The sequence below is a fragment of the Apodemus sylvaticus genome, chromosome 3 (genome assembly GCF_947179515.1).
Source record: "Apodemus sylvaticus chromosome 3, mApoSyl1.1, whole genome shotgun sequence".
NCBI classification, from domain to species: domain Eukaryota; kingdom Metazoa; phylum Chordata; class Mammalia; order Rodentia; family Muridae; genus Apodemus; species Apodemus sylvaticus.
The window spans coordinates 73827540-73854366 of record NC_067474.1 but is presented as its reverse complement, the minus strand read 5'-3'; the positions used below and the strand labels follow the sequence as shown (position 1 = coordinate 73854366).

Genomic DNA, 26827 nt, shown 5'->3' with positions numbered 1-26827 from the left:
TACCCAAACTCTGAAAACTTTGGAGAAGAGCAGTTCAGCGCCAGACTGGATTGAGAGTTAATTATTTTCTCAGTTGATTTGTGCCATTATAGTGGAATATAACAGAATGCATAAGTAGTTAAGGAAAAGAAATTTAGGAATTAGTTGGCGGGGTACACTGCCATGTAACTGTTGCCCTTTTGGATAACTCATACTTTGTGATTAAACGTTACTTAATATATAATCTCCGTATTTGACTATAAACTTCTGTAAAAATAATCCAGTCTTGTCCACCTGTGTTTACCTAGTGTCTAACATCTCTTAAGCTGTAGGAAAACATCTAATTTAGATTAGGGAAGCTTCTGGGAAGAACAGCCAGAGAGAATACCTCAGGCAGAAAGAATAGCATTTCTAAAGGCTAGATTTAGAAAAATCTTTTTTTAAAAAAAGATTTTACCTTGGCCTGGAGATGTGGCTTAATAATCAAGTCTGTGCTCATCCTTCATAAGACTTTTGAGTTTAATCTCTAGCATTTGCCTCTTTCTCTGCACCCAATACATTCTTACCTTGTATAATAAATTGAATGGATTGGAGATGGCTTACAGGTTAAAAGCACTGGTTTCCAGAGTATCTGGGTCTGATTCCTAACCCACATGGCAGTAACACAAGTTCTAGGAAATCTGATGCCCTCTTCTGGCCTCTGCAGGCACTGCATGTATGTGACGCACAGCAGGCAAAACATCCATGCACATAAAAAAAGTTTTATTGCTGGCCATGGTGGCACACACCTTTAATCCCAGAACTTGGAAGGCAGAGGCAGGCAGTTCTCTAAGTCTGAGACCATCCTGGTCTAAATCATGATTTCCAGGACAGCTAGGGCTATATATAGTGAGATAGTGAGACCCGGCCTCAAAAACAAAAACATCATCATCATCATCATAATTTAAAAATCGTTATAAAGAAACTGAAAGTTCCTTATAGTGGCTGTAGCACACAAATGTAAATAAGAAATGGACAAGTATAAAGTTGTGTAAGGAGAAATTTTGAAATCTTGAAGGATCCTCTAAAACCATATTACATAGATTAGGTTAAAAATATTTTTTTACATTTATTTATTCACTTATAGTGTGTGTGTGCTCGCGCGTGCGCGCGCATAGGCACATTTATGCATGTATGTGTATGTGCATGGGCACAGACACAAGTGTGTCATGGCATGAGTTTGGAGGTCAAGAGTAACTCATAGGAATTGTTTCTCAACTTTTACCCATGGTTTCTACAGATTGAGCTCATGCGATCAGGATTGATGACAAGTACCTTTCCTTACTAAGCCATTCCTGGTGGCCCAAATTCCAAGTCTGCATCTTACTAATATTGGAGAGTCATCAGGAGTAATCATGTAGATGCAGTGTGTGGACTATATAAGAAGTAGATATGAAGAATTGGGTCTAGAGGCACAACCCCGTAATCGCAGCTACACAGGAGGATTGAGGTTTCAAGGCCAGCCTGGTCAATTTAACAACACTCCACTGTAAAGTGAAGTAACAGAGAAGGGATGGTGGTAGTGAATAGAGCTCAGCAGAACCCTTGCCTAGATGTTCAAGTCCCCCAGTGCTGCAGTAGAGCTGGGGCAGGGGAGATAAAGAACCACATAAAACATAGGCAGGGAGGAGAATTAGGAGATGGTTGCAGTAGTGCAACTAGACAGAGGTGAGGACAGTGTAAACTGAGGAAGTGGCGGTGATCTGGGGAGTGGTGAATATATCTGAGGAATCTTTAGGAAGAACGATCAGCTGGAGCTTGAGTCAGCCATTGCTGTCAAGTCACAAGCACAGTCTTGATTTCAGAGCCTCAAGTGCTACTTCTTTTACCGAATGGGGAGTTACACCATTAGAGATACTTAAGTGTGGGCAGCAGTGTTTGGAGTGATTACAGTTTAGGATATGTCAAATACATTTTACTTTCCTTTTCCTTTAACAGAGCCAAGCTGGCTTCTCTTTTTGGACTGGATCAAGCAACTATGGGCCATGGAAATGAATTCTTCCAGTACACAGCCCCAAAGCAGCCTAAGAAAGGCCATGGAGTAGCAGCAACGGGTAAGTTAAGAGGCATTAGGGTTATGTCTTAATAAGTTGGTTGGAATGGCTAACTGTCTTTGGAAAGTGACATGCTCTGATGGTTGTTGATTTGATAAGATTTAGAATCACCTAAGAGACCAACTGTGGGTATATGTGTGAGGAGTTTTCTGGATGGGAAACCCCACTCTGAATGTGGGTGGCACCATGCATGGGCTGGGATCCAGCCCTGAGAAGAGAGGAGACAGTGAGCAGACCAGCAGCATCCAATCCTCTCTGCTTCCTGACTGCGGTGCAGAAAATCAGCTACCTCACGCTCCTGCTGCAGTGCCTTCCTACCATGATGGACCCTGTCCTTAAACTGGACCTGAGGAAACCCTCCCTCCCTCCCTCCTTCTCTCCCTCCCTCCCTCCCTTCCTCTCTCCCTCTCTCCCTTCCTCCCTCCCTCCCTCCCTCCTTCTCTCCCTCCCTTCCTCCCTCCCTCTCTCCCTCTCTCCCTCCCTCCCTCCCTCCCTCCCTCCCTCCTTCTCTCCCTCCCTTCCTCCCTCCCTCTCTCCCTCTCTCCCTCCCTCCCTCCCTCCCTCCTTCTCTCCCTCCCTTCCTCCCTCCCTCCCTCCCTCTCTTCCTTCCTCCCTCCCTCTCTCCCTTCCTCCCTCCCTCCCTTCCTCCTTCTCTCCCTCCCTCTCTCACTCCCTCCCTCCCTCGCTCCCTTCAGTGGCTTCTGTCAGTTACTTGGTTACACAAGCACATAAAGTTAACAGTGTGCATGCCGAGTCCTCTGATCTCCACCCGTCAGCCTAAGCTTACCTGCGGTAGAGACTGCCTGTTGAAGCTCCCAGGTTCTGGTTTCCAGTAGCTAGATGATGCCCTTAGTTGGGCACTGACAGCACAATAGCAGGCAAATTCTTCTGCCCCTTGTCTCCAAAACTGCTTGAATCACTCATTGTTGCGTCTAGTTCATTCATCATGGAGGACACAGGAATCATTAGTTAAACGGCATCTGCTGCCTGAAAGGGGAGAGTGAGAGACTGACATTTCTGAGGTGTCTGCTCTGTCTTAGGTGCTCCCTAGGGATTGTCATTTCATTCTTGCAGCAATCTGTGAAGTGGATGACATGACCAGACTTTGGAGGCTTTGAGCAATTTAGGAATCTGGTTAGTCGTCCATAATGGCAGAATTAAATTTAAACTCTGAATTGACTGACTCTACAACTTACTCTTTCCTCTACACTTTGCTGTTTTGAGGTAAGAAAGAGGATAAGGGATTGGTCATAGAAGAGCCCTGAGGAGAGGAGGTAGTGAGGGACATTATATTAAATACTTGGAGATCAAAGTGTGGAGGGCCTTTCACGTGCCAGGAATGACACTGACTAGACTGAGGATACTTGGCAAGATGTTGAGGAGTAGTTGAAGCAGATCCCTTGTGTATGGCTATGTAAGGAGAAGACACAAACACTCCTGTCCATTCCCTGGACTCTGCACTGCATGCTTCTGGGGTGCGAGAGGTGTGTAGGATTTTCCCTATGCACTAAGCAGTTCTGCAGCTGACACCACCTGAGTATTCTGTGATTCAGTTCAATTCTGAAGTTATCTGCCCAGACATAATGTCATATCCCTCAGATAGAGGGTTTAGTTTTATAAGACTGTCTTCACTAAGATGCCAGTCATTAGTCAGGCCATCTGTACTTCTGGCCAAGGATCCCTTGGTACCCTGTCCTAGGTTCAATTAATTGACAAGAATTGATCATACAGCTCAGTTATTTTTTTAAACATTTTTTTATATATTAGAAAAGGTATTATAAGGATGCAGCTACAGCCAGGTGAAGAGATGAGGGGAGGAGGGCTGAGTAAGTTGAAAGAATGCAGTTTCTAGACCACCCTCCCTCTCTGGGTGGAGCACTCTCCCTCTCGGTTTATCACCACCCTCTTTCTGGGCAGACCATCCTCCTCGTACTTTTATGCTTTATAACCTGGAAGCTCTTCAAACTTTGTGCTTTAAGAGTTTTATACAGCTTGTTCTAGCCCATCTTTCCTAAAATTGGTGAGTGTAACTGAAAGTTATAATCCCTAATCCTGTAATTACTTTGTCTTTCTGGTGGCTGGCGCTGTCCTCAGGAGCCCCACCCTGAGTTACCTCAGCAACAATGTCAAAAGACAAAATTTCAGCAAAGTTTTAAGACATTTCTTAACTGACTTTTATTTGCAGCCCTAGAATCGACAAATACCATTCTGTAAAATGAGGTGTTCTAATGAATTGAGAATAGGACTTTGACTTTATAAAGACAGAAAAGAGCTGAAGAATCCAGAATCCAGAAAAGTAGATTAGCCATTTTGAAGTTCCTTATGTGGTAAAAGATGAAAATAGGCCATGAAAACTGGTCTGTGTGAGGCATCTCACATGACACCAACCACAGCCACATGAAATTTGGGGATTTAGGTGTTATTTATCTCTCTTGACTTAAAATTTCAGCTTAAAAATGTTGGTCCTTTTCTTGGTGAATTCTAAAATAAGTAACTCTGTTTTGGTTTCTTCTGTTGGGCTCAACATGTGGACCATCTGACCATGTAGAGCAGGCTGGTCTGTAGCTTGAGATCCTCCTGTCTCTGCCTCTCCCAGGCTGGGATTACAAGCATATGTGTTCATGCCTGAAAATGCATGAACTCAGTTATGACTATAAGAACTAATCACAAAAGACTCCAGGAATTCTGAGGAGCATTGTACAAGAACCAAATATATTTCTCAAAAGACACTCCGCCTCTTTCTACTCAGGAAACCACAAAGGACTTAAGAAGTGGGAACAAGATCAAATTGTACCCTGCCATAGTCCATCTGGCTAAGTCTTTCTTTCTTTCTTTCTTTCTTTCTTTCTTTCTTCCTTCCTTTCTTTCTTTCTTCCTTTCTTCCTTCCTTCCTTTTTCCTTTCTTCTTTCCTTTCTTCCTTCCTTTCTTCCTTCCTTTCTTCCTTCCTTTCTTCCTTCCTTTCTTCCTTCCTTTCTTCCTTCCTTCCTTCCTTCCTTCCTTCCTTCCTTCCTTCCTTCCTTCCTTCCTTCCTTCCTTTCTTTTTGTTTGTTTTGAGACAGGGTTTCTCTGTATAGTCCTGGCTGTCCTGGAACTCACTCTGTAGAGCAGGCTGGCCTCGAACTCAGAAATCCACCTGCCTCTGCCTCCCAAGTGCTGGGATTAAAGGTGTGCGCCACCACTGCTGCCTAGCTCCGGCTAAGTGTTTCTTGTGTACTTCCCTTCTTTCTTCTTTGGCCGTGCACTTCTGACTGATTTAAGTGTCTGACCATATAAGTGTAGAGGAAAACAAACCACCACAGGCTCATCTAATGAAATAGCTTGATTTTTTTTTTTTCATTTAAAAGAATGGATTGATTTCCTGGGGTGTAGTGACGCAAGGGAGGCATGGGCAGGCAGATCTCTGAGTCTGAGGCCAGCCTGGTCTACCGGGAAAGCCAGAGCTTTACAGAGAAACCCTGTCTTGACCCACCCCATGCATTGATTGATTGTGTATATGTATGTATATAGTCATATGCATGTATATAGGCATATGCATGCCATGACTCAGATCTGGAAGTCTGAGGATGACTTGTAGGAGATGACTTATAGGAGTCAACTGTCTCCTTCAATCATATGGGTCCAGTTTTGTTGTCCTTATTGTTTTTTGTTTTCTTTTTCTTCATAAAGGTAGGTAGATTTATTTTTTTCTGTGAAAAATTATTTTTTAAGTGAAGGAGAAACTAGAAGGCTCACAGGAGTAAATAGAGATTTTTACCTTTAAAGATACAATAGTTTGAAGAAAGTCTTTTTTTTTTAATGAAGAGATTAAAAAGGACTCAAGATAATTTCACTAATGAATAATGAAGACAAGAAAAATATCAAATCATCGCCTGAACAAGGAGACTAAGTTGAGGAAACTTTGCTCAAAAAATTTATTTTCAAGACTACACATTACAAGATTTCCTCTTGAGTGCTAAGTCCAAGAATGAGAATACCCCTGACCTAAGAGGAGGATGATTCCCAATCTAGTGGGGAGATCACATGACAATGGCTGTGCCCTGCTGTGTCCATGGCAGACTGCTTAACTCTGGCCTTCCTACCCCACTCCTGTAGATTGCTTCATTAGGAGTAAAGATTTATCATAGTACTGCATACAACCAGAAAGTGCACACTAAATTTAACTGCATATAGTTTTCTAAACACAGTAAGAAAACATAGAACAACATAAGTAAATAACAGTGCCCCTTCATTTTCAGAGCTCATTCCCATTCTTTCTAAGCTAGCATCCTGCTCTGGATCCTGGGAAATGTCTAGTTTCTGCTTCCCTGTAATCAGTAACATCACATACAGCAGTGGTACTGTACTCCCCCTTTCCTGTTGTCCTCTTGCTCGGTGAAGATTTAAAAAGACAGCTTCCCCTTGGCAGGGACGTGGGCAGCCCAGCTGTCCTCCTGATGGGAGAGGGCAATGCTGAGGATTCCCAAAGGACGCTCTCTGGGGCAGGGGAGGGCCAAGACAGATGTGCTATTGATGCTACTTCGTCTCAGAATTCTGTTTTTAGGAACTTTGTTTAAGAAAAGAGTTAGAGGTCCCCCCCCCCAAAAAGTGTGTTTTAAAAATGTTCTCCATAGCATTATGCATAACAGAGAAAGTTTGGTATCTGCCCAAAGAAATGTAGGACGGTAAGAAATGAGAAAAATTCTTAGTCAGTCTTAGTGTTTCTTGTTGCTGTCGAGAGGCAGCATTTTGGGCAGTAGCCATGAGCTACCCGCCTGGGTTTGTTTGGGAGAATATAGAGAAGACTTAGAATGTAGTCAGGGGGAAGTGGAAGAGGCCAAGTTGAGTATTTTGTTTTAAAATACTAAAAAGCACTGCAGGGCTTATGTGCACAGAGAAAGGACTCAGAACCAACACTTCAGTTTACTGATGTTTAATTTTGGTTGACGAGGTTCTAGGTGGTTTCTATTTTCATTGTGGTTTCATGTCTATCTGACTTTCTTTTTTGTTTTTCCCCCACCTCCTTTTCCTTCTCCCTCTTGCTCTGGCCCTTTATTTTTATTTTTATTTTGTTTCTCATTAATGGATGATTGTGAGCCACCATGTAGTTGCTGGGATTTGAACTCATGACCTCCGGAGGAGGAGCCATCAGTGCTCTTAACTGCTGAGCCATCTCACTAGCCCCTATCTGACTTTCTACAATGTTCTTGTACTCCGAAATTGAAAAGAGGTATTCAAACAGAAAAGTAAGAGAGAAGAGGTTTTGAAAGCAAGCTCATTGAGTTTTCCTTAGTGCTCTCTCATTACTTTTCTATCTAGATGTGCATCTAGGGAGTTTAGCACTGGGTATTGTTGTGGGAAATATTTAAAAAAAAACCTGGCAGGCTCCGGTGCTTCAGATTCCCCCACTGCCTTTGTTTTGCAATTCCGGCAAACCCATGCTTTGCTGCCATCCCTTTCCCTCTTGAACCCAGATGGGAGGTCTCATGAAGGAAAACACAAACTTAGTTCAGAAACTATGGTAACTCAGTCACTGGGTGCAGCAACTAAACTCCTAATCTTGTAAGCCTTATTAAATCTAAATCTTTCAGTGGCGAACCCCAATGGATCCGCCATTGAAACCGATAGACACTAGTAGCATTCATCTTGTCCTCACGCTATCCCTGTCCAAAAGGACCTAACTCTCTCCTGCTTCCCCTCTTCCTCCATCCAACCTGGAAGTCCCGCCTCCTTGCCCAGTGATTGCCTCCTTTATTCATTAGGGGATTGATTCACAAGAAATCACCTGAGTATGACTCTCTCCTTGTCCACAGCCTCTCCCAGGAGAGTGGAATTAGCATCAACATACAAATAACACCAGGCCCATACACAACAGGGTATGGTGGTGAACACCTGTGGTCCCAGCAGTCAGGAGATGAGGCAGACCATAAATTCCAGGCTAGATTGGATTACATAAAGGAGACCCTGTCTCCAATAGACAGACAGAAAGACAGACAAAAGCCAAAACAATATCAGAATGCAATTTACCCTTAATATGCTATTTTAAAACATTAATGTTACTATAGACCCCTTGATAGATTTAGGTAATGAGTGTGATTTAAATGTTGATGCAAAAATATAGTCATATCCTCAAAGGGGACAAGAGTATTCTGAAGCCAAATATGAACCACTGTGGCCTAGGAACACAGATTGAGGTCTCCCTAAATCTCATGTTGCAATATGGTAACAGTTTGGTGAAGTTTTATGGGAACAGGACAAAGAGAGTCACAAATCAAGACACTTCACATGCTGTGGTGGAGACATGAGATTCAACTAGACTGAGAAGAATCTCAGCTGTAGCTCTCAGATGCTATCTGATGACATTCTTAGCCTTTTGGTTTGTGGAAGCTAGTGGTCTTTTAAGTCAATAGATTCCAAAGGCCCTACCCGTTAGTCACCGGATGTTAGTTTAGTTGTAGGAATGGACAAGGGAGAGCTATCTAGGGGCTGAAGACAGCTCGGGATAGGTTGTTATTGGGCTCTGAATCTTCAAGAACAGTCCTACCTCCACCAAGTTACTGGCCTTCTAATCAGTTGATCAGCCTTGTAGGAAGTTCAGTATCAGCTAGAATTCCTTCCAGGAAATCTCATCTACATTATCACACATTCTGTGTGCTAGAGAGGGAAATAGCTTTACTTGTACATACCTTAGCTGTCAGAGCATTGAAAAGAGAAAAGAAAATAGAGTTTATCTCTGATTTCTAGACTTTTTGTTCAGCCAGAAAATTTGTCTGTGGCATATAGTGTTGGAGCTACTGTGAGTCTAGCCACATCTACTGTCATTTAGTCTGTTTCCTCACTACCTGACAAGGTCACGGAGCTATTTCTGGATCCAGTGAGGATAGTGGTAATGAAAGCATTGTTACACTAATTGTAAACCAGGAAGTGGGATTTGTTTTTGTTTTTGTTTTTCCGAGACAGGGTTTCTCTGTGTAGTTCCGGCTGTCCTGGAACTTATTCTGTAGACCAAGCTTGCTTTGAACTCAGAAATCCGCCTGCCTCTGCCTCCCAAGTGCTGGGATTAAAGGCGTGCACCACCACCACTCGGTGAAGTGGGATTTTTGAGGCTAGTTTTGAGTTAAAAATCAAAAAATAAATGACACCTTTGTTTCCTTCATCTTTAGGAAATCAGACAGCACCAAAACCAGCACCAGCTACCACCGGCACATCCTCAGTGCTGTTTGCCACTGCAGTGCATGCATACCGATAGTAAGTAGCTAGGAGAGAAAGCCGTCAGGGCTGGGGGTGGCCGTGGACCAGCTGGCTGCAGTTCCTGTGCTCTCAGAAGCCTGTGCTCATCGCAGTCTCGTTCCTCAGAGAAACTCAGCAGTATCTTGTCTATGCTGTTAATGCTTGGGCCCTCCACAGCAGCTTCCTGAGGTTTTAGGGATAGTGTGGATGAGAGATGATTGAAGAATAAAATGTTGGGACTGGGTGTGATGGCACTCACCTTTAGTCCCAGCACTTGAGAGGCAGAGTCTGCAGGTTTTCTACGAGTCCTAGATCTGCCAGAGTTGTACCAATGAGACCCTGTCTCAAAGAAAAAGAAGTTGCAGAAGAGCTTTAGATTAAAGCTGCCCACCTCTGATCTTTCCCAAAAGCCAAATACTAGCTGTTTCAGAACAGAGAACTGGCTCTTCATGGTTGAGAGGGATCCTGATATTTATCGTATTCTTGCTTCAATAGCATAAATGGTCAATATGCGAAGCAGGGCAAATTTGGAGCAGCTGTCCTGGGGAACCACACAACCAGAGAGGTGAGAAGACCCATATCAATTTATATGCCACATCCCAAGTTCTGTTTCTTATCTGTTAGATAGAGACTTACATGTCAGAGGATTAGGGTGGCTACTGATGATAATTGAGTGTGGATTATTAGGATTAAGTAGATAGCCCTAGTTTTCTTACTGTTGTGCATTAAAACAAGTACTGCTGTTCAGAATGTTTGCTTTAGACATCTCCTTTGTGACAGTTCTAGTGTAAAAGCTGCAAGGCTTTAGAGTAATGTCAAGGATGCTCTTTGTTGGGTAGCTAGTGATCATTTGTCATTCTGTCAGTGAATTCCATCTTTTTGCCTATGTTAAAGACCAATATTTATCCTTTGCAGTCTGAAAATAAGGCTGAACAGTTGATAACTGCCTTAGGGTGAAGTATAGTGGATGTCACTAAATGTCCCCAAGCCTGACTTCCTTGAGTTGGTACATCCAGCTCAAATACCACTCCAGAATTTTGAGCTAGAGATTATTGAACTAGACAGAAGAAATTCTAGTATTTCAGAAGCCCAGAGAACTCAGGGTTCCTGCTGCTCTGCTATTCTCAGCACAAAGCTAAGATTAGTTACCCATGGTGACTGATACAATGGCCAACACTCTAAGACAAGTCAGTGGGACCTCAGTATTACCCACGAGTATCAGTCCTAAGCTCTCACAGTCATTAGTCTTCCATTGGCCACTGCACCCTCGCCTCTCTCTTTGCCCACTCAGGTTATTTTGAACAGATCGCCAATATACAATTTCAGCAGTAAATGCTTTAGTATATAATTTTAAGAGATGAAATACTTGAAAAGAAGACTATCATGCCATTAGCACACCTGAAAAGTAAACAGAACATCTTAGTCACTACCAGGACGTGTTCAGTTTTTTTCCTCTCTATTATTTTTTCTTATATTTGAATCAACATCTAGTGAGGTTATCCATTGCAGCTAGTTTCTGTGTGCCTTAAATCTTTCCTCCCCCCAGCAGGAAGCAAATGATGTCTCTTGTGTATGTTAGCAGATGCTATGTTCTGAGACTCTAGTTCTGAGACCCCACTATGCTTGTCTGCCAGAAAGAGGTGATAGGTTGGAGAAGCAATTAAAAGGAAGCAGATAAGGGGCTGGAGATGTGCCTTAGTGGTTAAGAGCACCAGCTGCTCTTCCAGACAACCTGGGATTGGTTCCCAGCACCTACATATTGGCTCATAACTATCTGTAATCCCAATTCAGGGGGCCTGATACCCTCTTCTGGCTTGTGTAGCTACTACATGCATGTAATGGTACAAACATATACAGGCGAAAACACCCATACACAAAAAAATAAAATAAATTTTGGAGGTTGAAGAGATGGCTCAGCAGTTAAGAGCCCTGACTGCCTTTTCAGAGGACCCAGATTCAATTCTCAGCACCCACATCACTGCTCACAGCCATCTCTAACTCCAGTTTTAGGGGATTCAATGCTGTCATCTGGCTTCAACAGGCACTAGGCACAAGGTACACTCATTCACATTAAATAAAGGGTAGAAGCTGGTAGCTGGGTAGTGGCCTTCAATCCCGGGATTGGAGAGGCAGAGGCAGGAAGATCTCTGTGGGCTCAGGGGCCAGGCTGGTTTACCCAGGAGGTTCAGGACTACATAGTGAGACCCTGTCTTAAAAAAGAAATAGAAAAATTGTAACAGTTATATTGCAGAAAAATATTATTGGGAAAACAAGACAAAACAAAACAAACAACAACAACAACCAAAAAAACCTCACTGGAGAGCTGTAGAAATTTTGAAGGGAAGATAAATTAAAATCTTAGAGAAAACAACCCAACAATGAGATGTCTCTGTTGTATATCCTGAGGGTATTGCTGATTTTAGGTGTAGTCTAGGCTGCAGGTGTGACACAGACAGAGACTGCTTGAGGAATGGGAAACTGACAAATCTGGAGCCTTGCAAACCAACAGCTGTATTCCCTGTGTGACATGTGTTGAATTCAGGGGTGGTATAGGGGTCCAGGTACTGCCAGAGTCAGAGCAATTTCTGCAGTTCTGTGGTGCGCAGGAGAGACACTTCTAGAAGGGAACCTGCAACAAGTAGCAGCTATCTTCCTTTCCCTATATTTACTAGATTTTGAACTTCATGGGGAAGTAACTAAAGAATTCAGCTAAAATTCCTGTTGAGTAAAGCTTTAAGGACATTAAGACTTTAAGAAGTTGGAGACTTTCTAGGCTTTCAGCCAAAAGCTTGGAAAGCCCCACCTGGGTAAGAACCAGGACAACTCAGAGGGAGACTGATGGCTAAAATTGTTTTTAAAGATTTCCGTATTTTACTTAGGTATATGAATATTTTGCCTGCATTGTTTTCTATGCACTGAGTGCACAGTGCCCACAGAGGTAGGAAGGGCGTTGGATCCCCTGGAGCTGCACTTGAGGTAGTGGTGAGCCACATGTGGGGGCGAGGACTCAAGCCTGGGTCTTATGCCAGGACAAGTGTGCTTATCTGCCTGTTCTAACTCTGGTAAATGGAGTCTTAATAATGTCTAATCCTTTTACAACCAGTTCAGTCTACAGTGGGACTGGGCTGATCCACCCTTCACTTGGAAAAACAAAATAAATTATCTCACATAAAATCACACAGCAGCCCTCACAGCTCCCCATATTTCTAAGGATAAATTTCATCTTTTAAAAAATATTTATTTTTATTTGTATTTTTCTGTATTTGTGTTTTCATGCCAGAGGTCACTGCTCCCTAGAGTGGTTAGGCTTACACATGGCTTTGAGCCTCCTCTCATGGACCTGGAGAACTTAGGTCCTCTGGAAGGGCAGTGAGTGCTCTTAACTGCTGAGCCAGCATGTCTCCAGCCCAGAGGGTGAATTTTAATTATTTGGATGTTTGTGTTTGTTTAATCCATATATATATAGTATACACGGTTGTCCCTAAGACTCTGAGAGATTGGTTCCAGGGTCCTTCCCTATAGATAAGAAAATATGTGATATATACTAATGATATATATGATATTAATAATATGTAAAATGGCAGAGGGCTTATCTTAGGGTTTCTATTCCCGCACAAACATCATGACCAAGAAGCAAGTTGGGGAGGGAAGGGTTTATTCAGCTTACAGTTCCAAATCCTATACCAAGAAAGATATCTGTAAGGAACAAGGGCAAACTAAATTTGCCAACAATCTTAAGTTGAGAGAATCCACTACCAGTAGCTTGTTACTATGGGATGCTTTGAAGGAAGTCCATTAGGTAGAAGGAAGGTGTGTATGCCCATGTCCTCAAGGCATGGAGAAAGTGCACAGATGTGTTATCCATATGGTTTCAATCTGTGTACAACTTGAATAGCCATGACTAGGAGAGTGGATAAATAGGTTGTGTTATGTTCACTAGAATAGTAGTGACTGATAGTATCAAATCAAGTACTGATAAACAAAGCAGCAAGGCTTAGTCAGTGTTGTAACTCAAAGAAGCAGGAAGAAAAATCAATATCTGTAGGCTGTTTGCACTAATTTAACTATAGAGAAATTGATCTGTGACTGAGTCCGAGTAGCGGCTCTCTGCCGTAGGGAGAGAGTATTGACAATCAGGGGCAAAGGGCGCTCTCTAGGATGTTGGAAACACTGGTCTTTTTTCAATCTGCCTGGTAGCCAGCCGCATGAGCACATATACATGTGAAAATTCACTGAGTTGTATACATATGACTTGTGTGATTTTTTTTTCTCCCTCAAATTTAAAAGATTTTTGTTGTTAGTTGGTTGGTTGGTATTTGTTTTTGAGATGGTGTTTCATTCTGTAGCTTGTGCTAAACTCAAACTCAGGGCAATCCTCCTGCCTCAACCCCTCAAGTGCTGGGGTTACAGACATACACTACCATATCTGACCTGCATTTTCTGTAAAGGATCCAGTTACCATCTCTTAGTTGTCCTGCGTATGAATGGAAATGCCAATAATAATATAATCAGCTATAGCTGAGGGCGGTTAAAGAGTGAAGCTGAAACGCAGAGGTGCAAAGGGCAGTGAGACGTTCCAACTCAGTCTGAGCAGGTTTGTGGTTTATAGCTGTAGGAAGCTTGACCTCATGTCTTCCTGTTGAGACTGTGTTACCTTTTAACATCTGATTTCTTTTTCTGCCCATTGTGAGTACAGTATAGGATTCTTCTTTACATCAGTCAGCAGCAGCCAGTGACTGTTGCTACAATTCATCTGAACTTTGAGCTAATGGTAAGAGTCCTCATACTGGAATCACAAGCCCCTTAGGATTGTGGGAGAGATGGGCCTGGACATTTCCAATAGAAAAGATCTTCTGCTCAGTCCTGGACAGCAGTAAGCAGCCTTCCAGAAAGGTCTCCTGGTTCCTTCTGGGAACGTGTTGGGCTAGAGGTGGGGATGGGGTGGGCTGAGGCTGGGGAGAAGGGCTCCTGCTAGCTACCTCTTTGAGTCCCCTGGATCAGCTCTCCTCTGTGAGCTGAGGCAGTCAAATTTACTTGTAAACTTCCTGTTTTCTTTTCCCAGGTTCGGCCCAATAACTACAGTACCTTTTATGATGACCAGAGACAAAACTGGTCTATCATGTTTGAGTCAGAGAAGGCCGCTGTGTCATTCAATAAACAGGTGACGTCTTCTTACTCTTTCCTGTGCAAAGCCAGAGCACTTGTTTGGAGTCTTCCTTGTTTTAGTTATGGCAAAACCACAACTACTCTGTGTTATTAATGAAAAGGTAAAGAACCCACTAAACTTGCTGTTGCAGAAAAGAATAGATCTTACTGACATTGCCTGAGGAAGTGTTTAAAGGGGAAACATAAGCTTATTTGACTAAACACTTTTTTTTGCTGTACTAGAGAGGTTGCCCAATGGTTAAAATGCTTGTTGCAGCTGGGTGTGGTGGTGCATGCCTTTAATTCCAGCATTCAGGAGGCAGAGACAGTTGGATTTCTCTGAGTACAAGGCCAACCTGGTCTACAAAGAAAGTTCTAGGACAGTCAGGGCTTTCCAAAGAGAAATCCTGTCTCAAAAATAAAAAGACTAACAGAATCAGGGAGTACTGGGTTTAGCCAGAGATTCCACCTCATTAAACACAGCAATCCAGGAAGTCACCTGACATTAACTACATGTGTGGGCACATGTAGCCACATACCCATGTGCCCACACATGTGAACACACATACTGCACATTAACAAACACATACAAAAGTCCCCACTTTTTCTCTCCACAATTTTCTAGAGATAGATGAAACTTGTAAAAGTAGCATTTCAAAAGACTGTCAAAATTTTATGAACTCATTATAGAAAATGTAGAAATAACATTTAAAAAAACCATTTAAGGGGCAGTTGGTGTAGTGTTTGCCGTGTACATGTGAGGACTTAGTTTGACCCGGAGAGCCATGTGGAAAAGGGAGAGCAAGAGTGGGGTGTGTGCTTGTAATCCCAGCACTGGAGGGGGCAGGGAGAACACAGGGACCCCTAGGGTTACCAGGCGGCTAGCAGAGTTTATCTGGCAAGTGAGAGACATGTTCTCAAAATTCAAGGACAGCGCCTGAAGACCAACATGCAAGTCAATCCTTTAGCCTTCACACGTGTACATGCACACATGCAAATATGCCTGAACACACATGTGCACCACACAAACATAACCCACCCAACATACACACACAATCATAAGTTTACTACCCAGAGTATCGCATATTAATACATTAAATCACTCTTTTAAAGCTGTAACAGGTGTAAGTATGCATACTTCTTCAAGAGCTCTATATTTTGTGTGTTTTATCTTTCCATCTCATGAAGATTATATAGAAGCTTGTAGTTTGGATGTTGTTGACCATGGCTTGAATGTGCCTTTCCCTTTAAATGTCACATTACTGAAACTGGTCACTAAGATAATGGTAGGAGTCTTTGGGAGGTGGTCCTGAGGTCTGACCCACTGTATACATACTGTTATTTCCTAGCTGGATTGCTAAGCACTCTGTATTGACCCATTTAATTTTCATAGCCACCTTGTAAGATTTGCAAAGCTCTTTTCTTCATTTTTGCAAGTGGGGACGTGTAGGTATATGGAGATTAAGTTATTTGCCAAAGGTCAGACTTAAGAACTGGCAATGCCGGGATCTGTACCCAGACGTTCTGACTCCAGTGCAGATTTGTTGGGCACCCTGATCCCTGGCCAGATTCCTCACTTCAGAATGGCTTATTTCTAACCTTTAATCTGTGTTAGTGGGTGCGGGTGGTTGAGAAAGAACAGTAGCAGTGATGGGACGACTGCGAAGCTTAAACCATGCTCATGCTGTTCTGACCTTGATCGTGCAGGTGTGTGTGGCCAAGTGCAATAGCACTTCTTCCTTGGATGCAGTGCTGTGGCAGGACCTGGTTGCAGCAGAGGGTCCGGCTGTGGAAACTGGAGATTCTTTAGAAGTAGCCTATACGGGCTGGCTCCTTCAGAATCATGTGCTGGGTCAGGTAAATCAGCATGCTCTGCGAGTTCCTTCTGTGTATGTGGCGTGCAGCCTGCCATGTGCACATGGGAAGTGAGCTGTGGCCATTGGCCAGTAGAAACATTTAGGGAGGCTGAATTCAGCTCCACAACTGCTTTTGGGGCACACTGTAAATGTTCCTGTGCAAATGTGCTCAGGGCCTCACACCCTGTCTCATATTTAGGGGCAGACAGTTTCCCAAGAATAATTCATGTGTATGTCTTGTCCTCACTGCCAATTTTAAACTTGAATATATCTTTAAGAAAGAGTTCTTATTTTTAAGCCTTCTTACCATCTTTCTTTGCTTTTGAGACAGGGGTTCACTGTGTAGCTTTGGATGGCCTGGAACTTGCTATGTAGACCAGCCTGGCCTGGAGATCACAGGGACTATCTGCTTCTGCCTCTGCCTCTGCCTCTGCCTCTGCACATCTCCAGAGTGCTGGGATTAAAAGCACATGCCACTATATGCTGCAGTTGTTGTGTTTTTAATACTGTTAAGTTTTCAAGAGTAATGTAATATGATAGAACTATATAACTTAAAAAGTATGACTGTGTGGTGCATGATGTCACAGGTCTTTAATCCCAGCACTTGGAAGGCAGGTGCAGGCAGATCTCTGAGTTTTGGGCCAGTCAGAGCTACAGTGAAACCCTGTATCCAAAACTGATTAAGCCCCAATTGTACCCAGTTTGGCCTTGATCAACTCTCCAAGCTCTTATTTTTCCCATTTGTGCATGGAGGTTAGTGATCCATGCTCTGCCTTCTTGGAAGGACTGTTTTAGCACCAAATGAGTACATTTACTGAAAATAGTTTATAGATGAAAAAGTGCTTCGGTTAATGGTGCTAGAAATGGGTTTGCCCCCAATTTGACAAATTATTGTCCCCAGAGTATTCATCGTGATAAGCTTTCAACTATGTTACAGTTCTGTCTTCTCAGCTTCTTCAGAGCCGTGTGCCTTCACACCTGCCTCCTGCTAGGGAAGCACTGACCCCCTTAGGTGATTATCATCATCATGATTGTTGTTTTTGAAACTGCCTCAATTTTTTTTCTACTTTATCAAAATGGCAGGTTTTTGATTCTACCGCTAACAAAGATAAGCCGCTTCGCCTGAAATTAGGATCAGGAAAAGTTGTCAAGGTAAAGGCCTGTTTTGGAATTTAGTTTAAATGTTGTTGTTAGCCAGGTCTCATGTTTAACCTCACGTTAATGCCTACTGACTGTGTGCTCTTAGGACCAGGGGTTGCTCGCTCACTTAATTGAAGGCAATGCTAACAATCATGAGGTTAAACAAGCAGATAGAATACTTAACCATAGTACCTGAAAAATTGTTATTAATAAATGATAGAGCCCATTCTCTCTTAATACTATATGGCTGTTTTTTCTTATCATTTAAATGTCTTATCCAACACCAGATATGCCAGCTTTTATTCTTTTTTTTTTCATTTGTTTTGTGTGTGTGTACTTGTGTGTATATGTATCAGTTAGAGGACAACTTTCATGAGTAAGTTCTCTCCTCCAACCATGTAGGTTCCAGGAATCAAATTCAAGTCATCAGGCTTGGTGTCAAGTAAGGTGTCCCTGACCCTGTGAGCCATCTCACTGGCTCAATAGGACAGTGTTTATCTAGAACCTATTTTCTAGAGTGCGTGTGTGCTGTATGTGAGTTTATGTGTTTGTGTGCATGTTTATGTGCTTTTAGTCTGATGAGCTTTTCCCCACCTCTGATGTCTGTAGGGCTTAGAGGATGGGCTACTGGGCATGAAGAAAGGAGGAAAGCGCTTAGTTATCACTCCTTCAGCCTACGCTGCTGGCTCTGAAGGAGTGATAGGCTGGACTCAGCCCACAGATGCCATCCTGGTGTTTGAGGTGGAAGTCAGGCGGGTAAGTGAAACTGGCCTGTGTTCTTATAAATCAGATTCCGAAGCTATAGACAGCTTTTAAAATGGAAATGGCAGGGTAGGGTGAAGGTTGGGAAAGTGCTTGCCTTTGGGCAAGAGGTCTGAGTTAAGTCCCCAGAACATACAAAAACGTGCTGACATGGTGGTGCAGGCATGTAGTGACCACATTTATTTGTATACATAGTCATGCACACACAAACACACACATGCATGCACACACACACACACACTCACAGGCACTCACAGGCACTCACACACAATCACTCACACACTCATGCTTCAAAAGAATTTCTGAAAACTTTAGAAGAAATGATGAATGCTTTTCTCTGAAAATGGCATTGGAGTTTAGCATCTTCTCTCTCTCTCTCTCTCTTTTTTTTTTTTTTTTTTTTTTTTTTTGGTTTTTTTGGTGTTTTGGAGACAGGGTTTCTCTGTATAGCCCTGGCTGTCCTGGAACTCACTCTGTAGACCAGGGTGGCCTCGAACTCAGAAATACACCTGCCTCTGCCTCCCAGAGTGCTGGGATTACAGGTGTGCGCCACCACCGCCCGGCTTGTCTTTTTTTTTAATGTATAAAAATCTTGTCAGTAAGATGTGTTGGGGAATATTTTTAATCCCAACACTTGGGAGACAGAAGCAGTTAGATCTTAATGGCCAACTTGGTCTAATGGTCTAATGAATTTCAGGCCAGCCAGGGTCACACAGAGAGACCCTGCCTTGAATATGTATAGTTTCTATACTAAAATAGCAACAATTTTTGGTTAATTTATAGTATTCCTTCTCCCAAATGATCCTGATATCATTAGGTTGTATGGTGCCTGTGGCTATAAAACTATAAAATACAGTACAAATAATGAATATTAGGCTATCTCTATGTAGTTGTTATGCTTGCCACAGCAGAGAGGCACCCTCCTAGTGGGAGACCCTTTTCTCTGTTGGGTCATCCAATCTTACAGTGACATGTGCCCAGATGCCTTTTTCCCCTAAACATATAGATTCTCTTAAGTTTTCTCTGAGCTTGAGGAAACCATAGGTAATGATAGACAGCTAACTATTTTTGTAAACATAAGTAAAGTTTTCTACGTTACCAGTAATCAAGACATTAGAATCAGGCATAGTGGTACACGCTGTTAATTTCAGCCTTTGAAAGGCAGAGGCAGGTAGATCTCCATGAGTTTGAGGCCAGCCTAGTCTACATAGTGAGTTCCAGAACAGCCAGAGTTACATAGGGAAACCCTGTCTCAAAGAGAAAAGAAGGAAGGAAGGAAGGGAAGAAAGGGAGGGAGGGAGGGAGGTAGGGAGGGAGGAGGGAGGAAGGAATTAGAGAAAGCATATGCTAGAGAGCAAAAGCGACTGGTAAGGAAACAATGAAGGGGAGTGGAGTAGGGGTGAGAGATGAGGGAGGGAAGACTAAAATATACTTTGTTCAAAGGTCCAGACATAGAGCTATTCATTAAAGCATTGTTGTGATAGTTGTAAGTCATCTAATTATGTGAAATAGGGTTTATAAGAGCATACATGTTTATGATTTATGTTCAAGAATCCTTTGGAGTCTTTACCTTGTAGAACATAGCAGGAGTGAGCATGACCTTGAGGTTAGGCATGCTCTCCAGGAGCTGAAAGCAATGAGGATAAGTATTTTGTGACATGGACATACATTAATGTGTAAGCAAGTAATCAGAGCAGCTATGCTATAGCTACAAAGCTATGACTCCCATTTGCAGAAAGCACACATGCACTCATTCATACACACAGATGATGTCATAGTAGCTGAATCACAACTGTTTCCTTTGTCTTTTCTTCAGCATGTTGTGATTTTGCCTATACTGAATAGGCAATAGCTTTTATGCTAAAGAATAAATAAAAGAGAGCATGGAAGGGTGAGTGTGTACACTCTGTTCTACCCTAGGTGAAATTTGCCAGAGATTCTGGCTCTGATGGCCACAGTGTGAGCTCCCGGGACTCTGCGGCCCCTTCCCCCATCCCTGCTTCTGACAGCCTCTCGATGGATCCTGTCGTGACACCACCCCCACCATTGCCTCTCAAACCCGGGTAAGGCTGTGGCAAGCTCTGGGATTCTTCTACGTGGTTCCTGAGACTACAATCAAGTTTAAGTAATTGAAAAGAACAAAAGAAAAAGGATCAGGAATATGCTGTATCAGATTTGTTTGACAATGGGTTAATAGCTGTCAAAGTGGTGATAAGAATGCCTGCAAAACTCTAAGCAAAGAAAAGGGCAAAGGGCAAAGGGCACAAACAGGATGCAGGCCCTTGGGAAAATGGAGCGAATTTTTACAAGTTTGTTCAGTTCAGCTTTGGTGGCTTTCAAGGACTATACAAATAAAGAGGAGCTAAAATTCTGTTTTAGCTAGTCAATTGACTATTTCAAAAACAATGTTTTAAAGCCAGTTTAATTGGGGTTTGCAATTGTAGATTTTGTATTATCTCAGGATGTTTTATTTGATTTTAGGGAGCCGGCTCTTCGTTCCAAATCTAACTCTCTCAGTGAACAGCTTACTGTAAATACAGTAAGTATGATTCTGTACCGCTAAGCCCTAGAATGTTGTCTCCTGTTCCTAGCACATAGTTGAGAGCCACTGACTTAGTATAGAAATTATTACTCTATTTATTTTATCCACTTTGGAAATCAGTTAGTAGAAATTAGCCTGGACTTTTTACATCCATAGATCTGAATTAAAGGCATTTGGCCATGAGAAAATGATCTAACTTTTCAAATCCTCAGTTTCTTCACTGTTACAGTGGAAATAGTTTTCACAGCCCCCAAGTACAGCTTGTAAATCCCCGAGCGCAGAGACTGCGAAGCTGTTTTTAATGAGCAGTAGCTGTGGTGTTACTAGAGAGTGGTGCCCGGCAGGGAAGCTCATGTCCGTCCTTGAACTGCCATCTATTCCACAGGGAATGGATTAAAAGTTAATCTTGGCTTTCTTTGCTGCTTATTCTGTGTGGCCATTTCTCTGTAAACATAGGTTTATTTCTTCATCTGTAAATATAAGGAAGTGAATACTTTTCAGTTTTCAGTATTATATCTGGTGTATTGTAAGTGCTTAAAAAACATTGTTCACATTAATATAGATGCTAATATAATTTTATGTTAAATGTATTTTATCTCAAAAAGAACAAAATATTACCACTGCTACCCCACCCCCAAAGAAGGTGTATGGGGGAGGGAATTGGAGAGCATTCACTTTCTGAGCAAGTAGACATCCTCTGCTTCCGTTCTCTCAGAGAGATTTGGGCTTCTTCTTGGAGCAGGTCACTGGTTTGTTTCCCCAACAGTGAGAGGAGAGGACCAACTGTTATTTCAGTAAAATTGGATGTGAATGCCTTTAGGAAGGAGGTAAAGGTGGTTTGCTGCTGCTCTGCCTGGCCCATGCAGTCTCTGCCTGTGTTACAAGTGGACCAGATAGTAGACAGAGAACGTCAGGCTCAAGCAAGGCCTTTCCCTAGCACTGAGGACAGTAGGTGATGGGTGAGGCCAGGTCCTCCCTCCAGCCCTGTGCGCATTATGCCACAGCAGGAAGCATTTCACTAACAGTTGGTCTAATGTAGTAAAAACTGTTCTAAACCTAGCAAGATAAACCAAGTGTGCATAAGCACTCTCATTTCATTGTGGGGCCACTTGGTTAAAAGAGCTCATGCACATGAAAGCAATTCATTCCCAAGCTATAGGGACTTAATTTAATGTTGGTATAATCAACATTAATTAATTTGCATTGTGTTTGGTATCATGAATAATTCTTGCTTTCTAGAAGAAATGGCTTCCACTAAGTAATAGAGGCTTAAAGGTTTTGGTACAAGGCAAAGAAGTAGAGCTGTTTGAAAGCAATAAGCCTTGGTCACAGTGATGTTTGTGCCTTCTTTTTAGAGTCCTGATACAGTCAAGGCCAAGCTGATCTCTCGGATGGCTAAAATGGGCCAGCCCATGCTGCCCATCCTTCTACCACAGCTGGATGCCAATGACTCAGAAACTGAAGTACGTCCCCTTGACTGCATTAAAATGTGTACAGGTGCTGCCATCTTCTGTTCCTTTGCTTCAGACAAGTGTCTTTCTTGCTTATAATCCAGAGTCACTGTTTGAGACCAGTGTAGGCACATGCCTTTTAACCGTGAGTAGCCCATCCCCAAATGGAGGTTAAGTTTTACACATCTGACCAACAAGTAGGCCAGGAGGTTACTTAGTGTTCATGTAGCAGGATGCAGAATCTGTATTGCTCCTAATCTTAGCTGCCTGTCTGGAAGTAATAATTCTGCTTCATGTTGAGAAAAAAAGGATCATCTTAGACAATAAGATATGCAACCCATGCAAGCCCTGTGTTCTATTGTTTTAGGTTTCTTTTACTCTTTAAAAATGTTTTACTGTATTATTTTTTATGCACATGGGTGTTTTGCCTGCATGCATGTCTACATGTCTATAGGTGCTCAGTTCTTCTAACTTCTTTTCCTTTGACACTGAGTCTCACCATATTGCCTAGGCATGTAACTCCTGGGTTCATAGGACTTCCTACCTCTGCCTCCCCAGCATGTAGAACTATAGGCACATGCCACTGCTTCTGGGTTCCACCTGTGTTTGTTCACTGATTATTTGAATCAACTTGGGAAGCATTGATCTTCTTACTGATGATAACTGTTGTTTAAATATCAAACTATTAGATTTTATGACTATATATATAGTGCTTTTTTTGTCTTTTAAAGATGTTATTTAGCAGTTCAAGATTCTATTGAAATCAAGTCTACCAGGCCTTTTGCTCTTGATGTTGTATTTAGCATTCCCAGGGCTGGGGAGAGAATTCAGCAGGTAAAGTGCTTGCTATGCAAACCTAATTAGCTTCTCAGGACTCACATAAAAGACAGAAACAGTAGCTTGAGTCTGTAATCCCAGCTCTGAGGAGGTCCTGACAGAGGGACTCTTGGGGCCTGCAAGTTGGCCAGACTAGTCAATCAATGAGATCTAAGTTTGGTGGGAGACCCTGACTCAAAACTAAGGTTGACCTCTGACCTCAATGTGCACATAAGAGCACAAGTGCACACACCCTCCTGTGTACATACATGAACACAGAAACATACACATACAAAAGAAAGCATTTTCATATTAATACTTTAAAAATATAGCATTATGTCTTTCAGAAATATGATTATATTTATTTAGATCTAAATTTGTAATCCTTCAGAATATAAAGTAATTGAAGCCTTTTTCAGTTGATACTGATAAAATAAATCTTTCTCAAGTGAACTGAAATATATGATTGATTAACTTTTGAGAATTTTTTTCATTTGAAATAAAATGAAAAAAGATTTAAAACATGCTCTAAAATAGGCTTTATATTTTAGAATATTGTTCCCCCCCACCCTCCAGAAAGATGTAAGATGTAACATTTTAAATGGAAGCTTACTGTTTTGTTATTGTCTTCCTAGGTTCTATAAATGAAATTTGAATAATATAGTTCATTAAAATTTCTTTTATATATAATTAATTAAAATTTAAATATAATTAATTAAAGTTACTTTATTATATAATAATTAAAATTTATAAAGAAAGAATTTATTTAGGAAAAAGGGTATTTTCTTTATATATTGCTTTACAAGCTGACTTTTAAACTTAATGCTATATCATAAATACCTATGTGAATATCAGTAATATATGTAAAGTGTATTGCTTTAAAGACAACTCAGTGGCCTTCTATTTACCATAATTCCCTTTACTCTCCTGATAGACATTTAAGTTGATTCAGTAATAATCTAAAAGTGGGTTGGTTTTCCCAGAAGAGAACATTTGGGGCTGGGGAAAACTCTGTAGTATAAGAATAATCAAGAGATGACAGCCCTGAACCACAGCACAGCAAATTATAGTCACATGATATCTTGTCCCTGCTTGAAGCAGGGATGGAGGGCAGCTTTGCTCAGAGAGTTACAGCTTTGGTTTTATGAAATTTTAAAAATGTTTTAATAATGAGAGCTAACAACTGGCTGTGTGACACACACACCGTTAAGCTCATCACTTTCAATTAAGGCAGAGACAGGAGGATCGCAGAGTTTGAGGGCAACTAGGGCACACAGCAAGTTTCAGGACAGTCATGCTGCATAGAGAAACCTCGTCTCAAACAACAACAAAAGGCTTAGGACAAGCATCCTAGACGGAATTCCCAAAGCCGGCATGCTAGTGAGGCTAGAGTGTCTCTGCTCTGTCCAGTTTTCTGCGGGTGTTCTGAGGTCTGAAAGTGCTTGGCAGAAGAGGAAGACTGGGTTGTTGCTGATCAGTCAGTAGCTGATGGTGGCTTCTGTAGAACTGTTAGTTTAGCCACCTGAAATAATGAAACACTGACAGGGCATCTGTAGAAATTAACTATACTTAATTATTTGATATGATTAATAGGAAGAAGAGCTCTTACCCTTGCATAATTGAGTTCCTCCTTTGTACACTCATTCCTGACGACTGGCTTTCTGCCTGCCTTTCCTTCCTCTTTCTTGACTAAAAGTCCGTATTTTGAGCTGAGTTAGAGGCAGGAAACCTCCGTCTCCAGCTAAAGGCCTTCCCACAGTGATCAACCCTGTGCTTCTTTCAGGATGCAGCTGCTCTGCGAGGAGCTGGACCGTCCCTTGTGACACCATCTGTCCAGCCTTCTCTTCAGCCAGCTCCTCCGGTGTTACCACAGATGGCCTCACAGGGTAAGAAAGGAACCTCGATAAGGTTTGGCCCTTGAGTTGAATCAGAGTTCTCATCCGTGTTCTTTAGATTCCTAGAACTGTCAGTGCTCGGGCTTGGGTTAGGAACTAAGGCTTGTCAGTTTGTCTGAGTAGAGCACTTTGAGACCTTCTCAGATGGACTCAGCCTGCTCTTGCTGTCTGCTGTGTGGTCTTGCCCCTTCTGTCACTTGCTCAGCTGTTGGGATCCTCTGCCTGTGTTATTGCGCACTGTGTCAGCTGATGGGATCTGAGGCAGATCCCACCTTTGCTGGGATGCCATGGGCTGCTTTGGGAGGTCAAGGGAGGAAAGTGGTCGGGTTTAAAGCATGGGAAGGTTGGGTGCTAGGCCAGACATACGAGTGTGAAGGAAAGCTGGACAGAGGCCCACCTGACATACTGAACCTCTGCAAGGCTGGCTAGCTGATGAGAATGCCAAGGATTGTGAGGAAGCGGGGAGTCCAGCAGGTTCAGACCAGTTGTAATTTGCCTTGGGCTCTCTTTGGTACCCTTAGTTGTTTAACAAAGTTTCAATCTTTTGATTTGGCCAATGAAGACCCCAGCTGCTGGGCTGAAAGCCTGCTAGCTCAGAGGCAGAGAAAGCACCCGATGACCTCCTCCTTAGGAAGCCCCCCTCACTTCAGCCCCACTCACCAACTCAAAAAACCTCCTTCAGACTGAATGCCCTTCCCTTCCTGTGTCTCTAACTGTCCTGTCTCCCTCTTACTCTTTGTCTTTATCTAATATTATGTTCACTTCCTGTCATCTAGTTGCTTGCTCTGCCTCTTAACTATAGTTGTTTTTATTTAATCCTGTTTACAGTATTCAAGCAGAAAGTTCTTGGATTAAAGGTGTGTGCTAAGACTGGGCTATACCACAACTAAAACCAGGTTTTTCTAGTAAACAACACAATCTTAGGGTTCACAATCTCCTGACTTTGCGGAGCAAGCCTCCCTGAGGTTTTAAACCACTGTGTTTAAAGTGTCTAGGCTTGTGAGAACTTCAAGAGACTGTTTACTATGTAGGAGCATGGGATGTGGAGTAACCTGAATCTGTGTTCCCAGGACATGCTTACACATATTTAGTTCCAAAATAAATGATCTCTTATCTCCTTTGAGGTGAGAGTTGTGTTTTTCCGTTGACAAAACAAGCAAGGATGGGTAACAGTAAAAATATCTTGATTTGTCTTAGCACCTCAGCCTTCTGGTCCTGGGCTCCAGACACCCTCTACTGCCTTGATGCAAGCTGTGTCCCTTGATTCTCACTCGGCTATATCTGGAAATGCGCAGAACTTCCAGGTAACTGGTTTTTAATTAATTAATCTGTTTCTTATTTTGAGAGAGGGTCTAACTATGTAGTCTTGGCTGACCTGGTATATACCCACGCATATACACACCCTCTCTCCTTTCTTTCCATACACACACACACACACACACACACACACACACACACACGAAACCATGTCTGAAAACACACACAAATGAAACAGAATCTAGAGGCTGAGCAATGGATGGCTCAACTGTTAAGAACCCCCCATATATGTGCATACATAGATATATGGACACACATATGTACAGATTTTTAAAAAAGCAACTTTAAGTTAAAAAAGAATCTAGCAGGGGAGAAGCATTATGAAGAATCTTGGAAACTGGCTGGCTTAGTTTAGAAGTTTGAGAAATAACCTTTTATTCCCTTCAAAAGAAACTAAACAGGATTTGCTTAGTTTTAAGTTTTCCTTAAAAATCGGCCTGGTAGTAGGAAATAAATTTCATTAAATTAATTTATTTAATTAATTCCCATTTCATTAAATCATATCTCCAGAAGACTGGGTGGCAATCCAAGAGTCCTGTTCCTCAGGTTTGGGGAGGACTGGAGCAACCAGATAGCATCAAGTCCCATAGACATTGCCTAGCCCTGATCTCATCACTCTAGGTG

The 26827-nt window shown here is 42.3% G+C and overlaps 1 protein-coding gene across 2 annotated transcripts in view; it reads left to right on the top strand.

Annotated features, from left to right (window-relative positions):
* The window catches only part of Fkbp15 (FKBP prolyl isomerase family member 15), a 52674-nt gene that overhangs the window by 5574 nt on the left and 20273 nt on the right, over nt 1–26827 (top strand). For both annotated transcript variants that reach the window (XM_052176579.1, XM_052176578.1), the window contains exons 2-14: nt 1957–2072; nt 9213–9297; nt 9775–9844; nt 13976–14050; nt 14342–14440; nt 16132–16281; nt 17364–17432; nt 18030–18176; nt 20103–20245; nt 20664–20721; nt 22080–22187; nt 24775–24877; nt 26084–26190. In XM_052176579.1, coding sequence (XP_052032539.1) covers nt 1957–2072; nt 9213–9297; nt 9775–9844; nt 13976–14050; nt 14342–14440; nt 16132–16281; nt 17364–17432; nt 18030–18176; nt 20103–20245; nt 20664–20721; nt 22080–22187; nt 24775–24877; nt 26084–26190 — 1330 coding nt within the window. The remainder of the gene's footprint in view (nt 1–1956; nt 2073–9212; nt 9298–9774; nt 9845–13975; nt 14051–14341; nt 14441–16131; nt 16282–17363; nt 17433–18029; nt 18177–20102; nt 20246–20663; nt 20722–22079; nt 22188–24774; nt 24878–26083; nt 26191–26827) is intronic.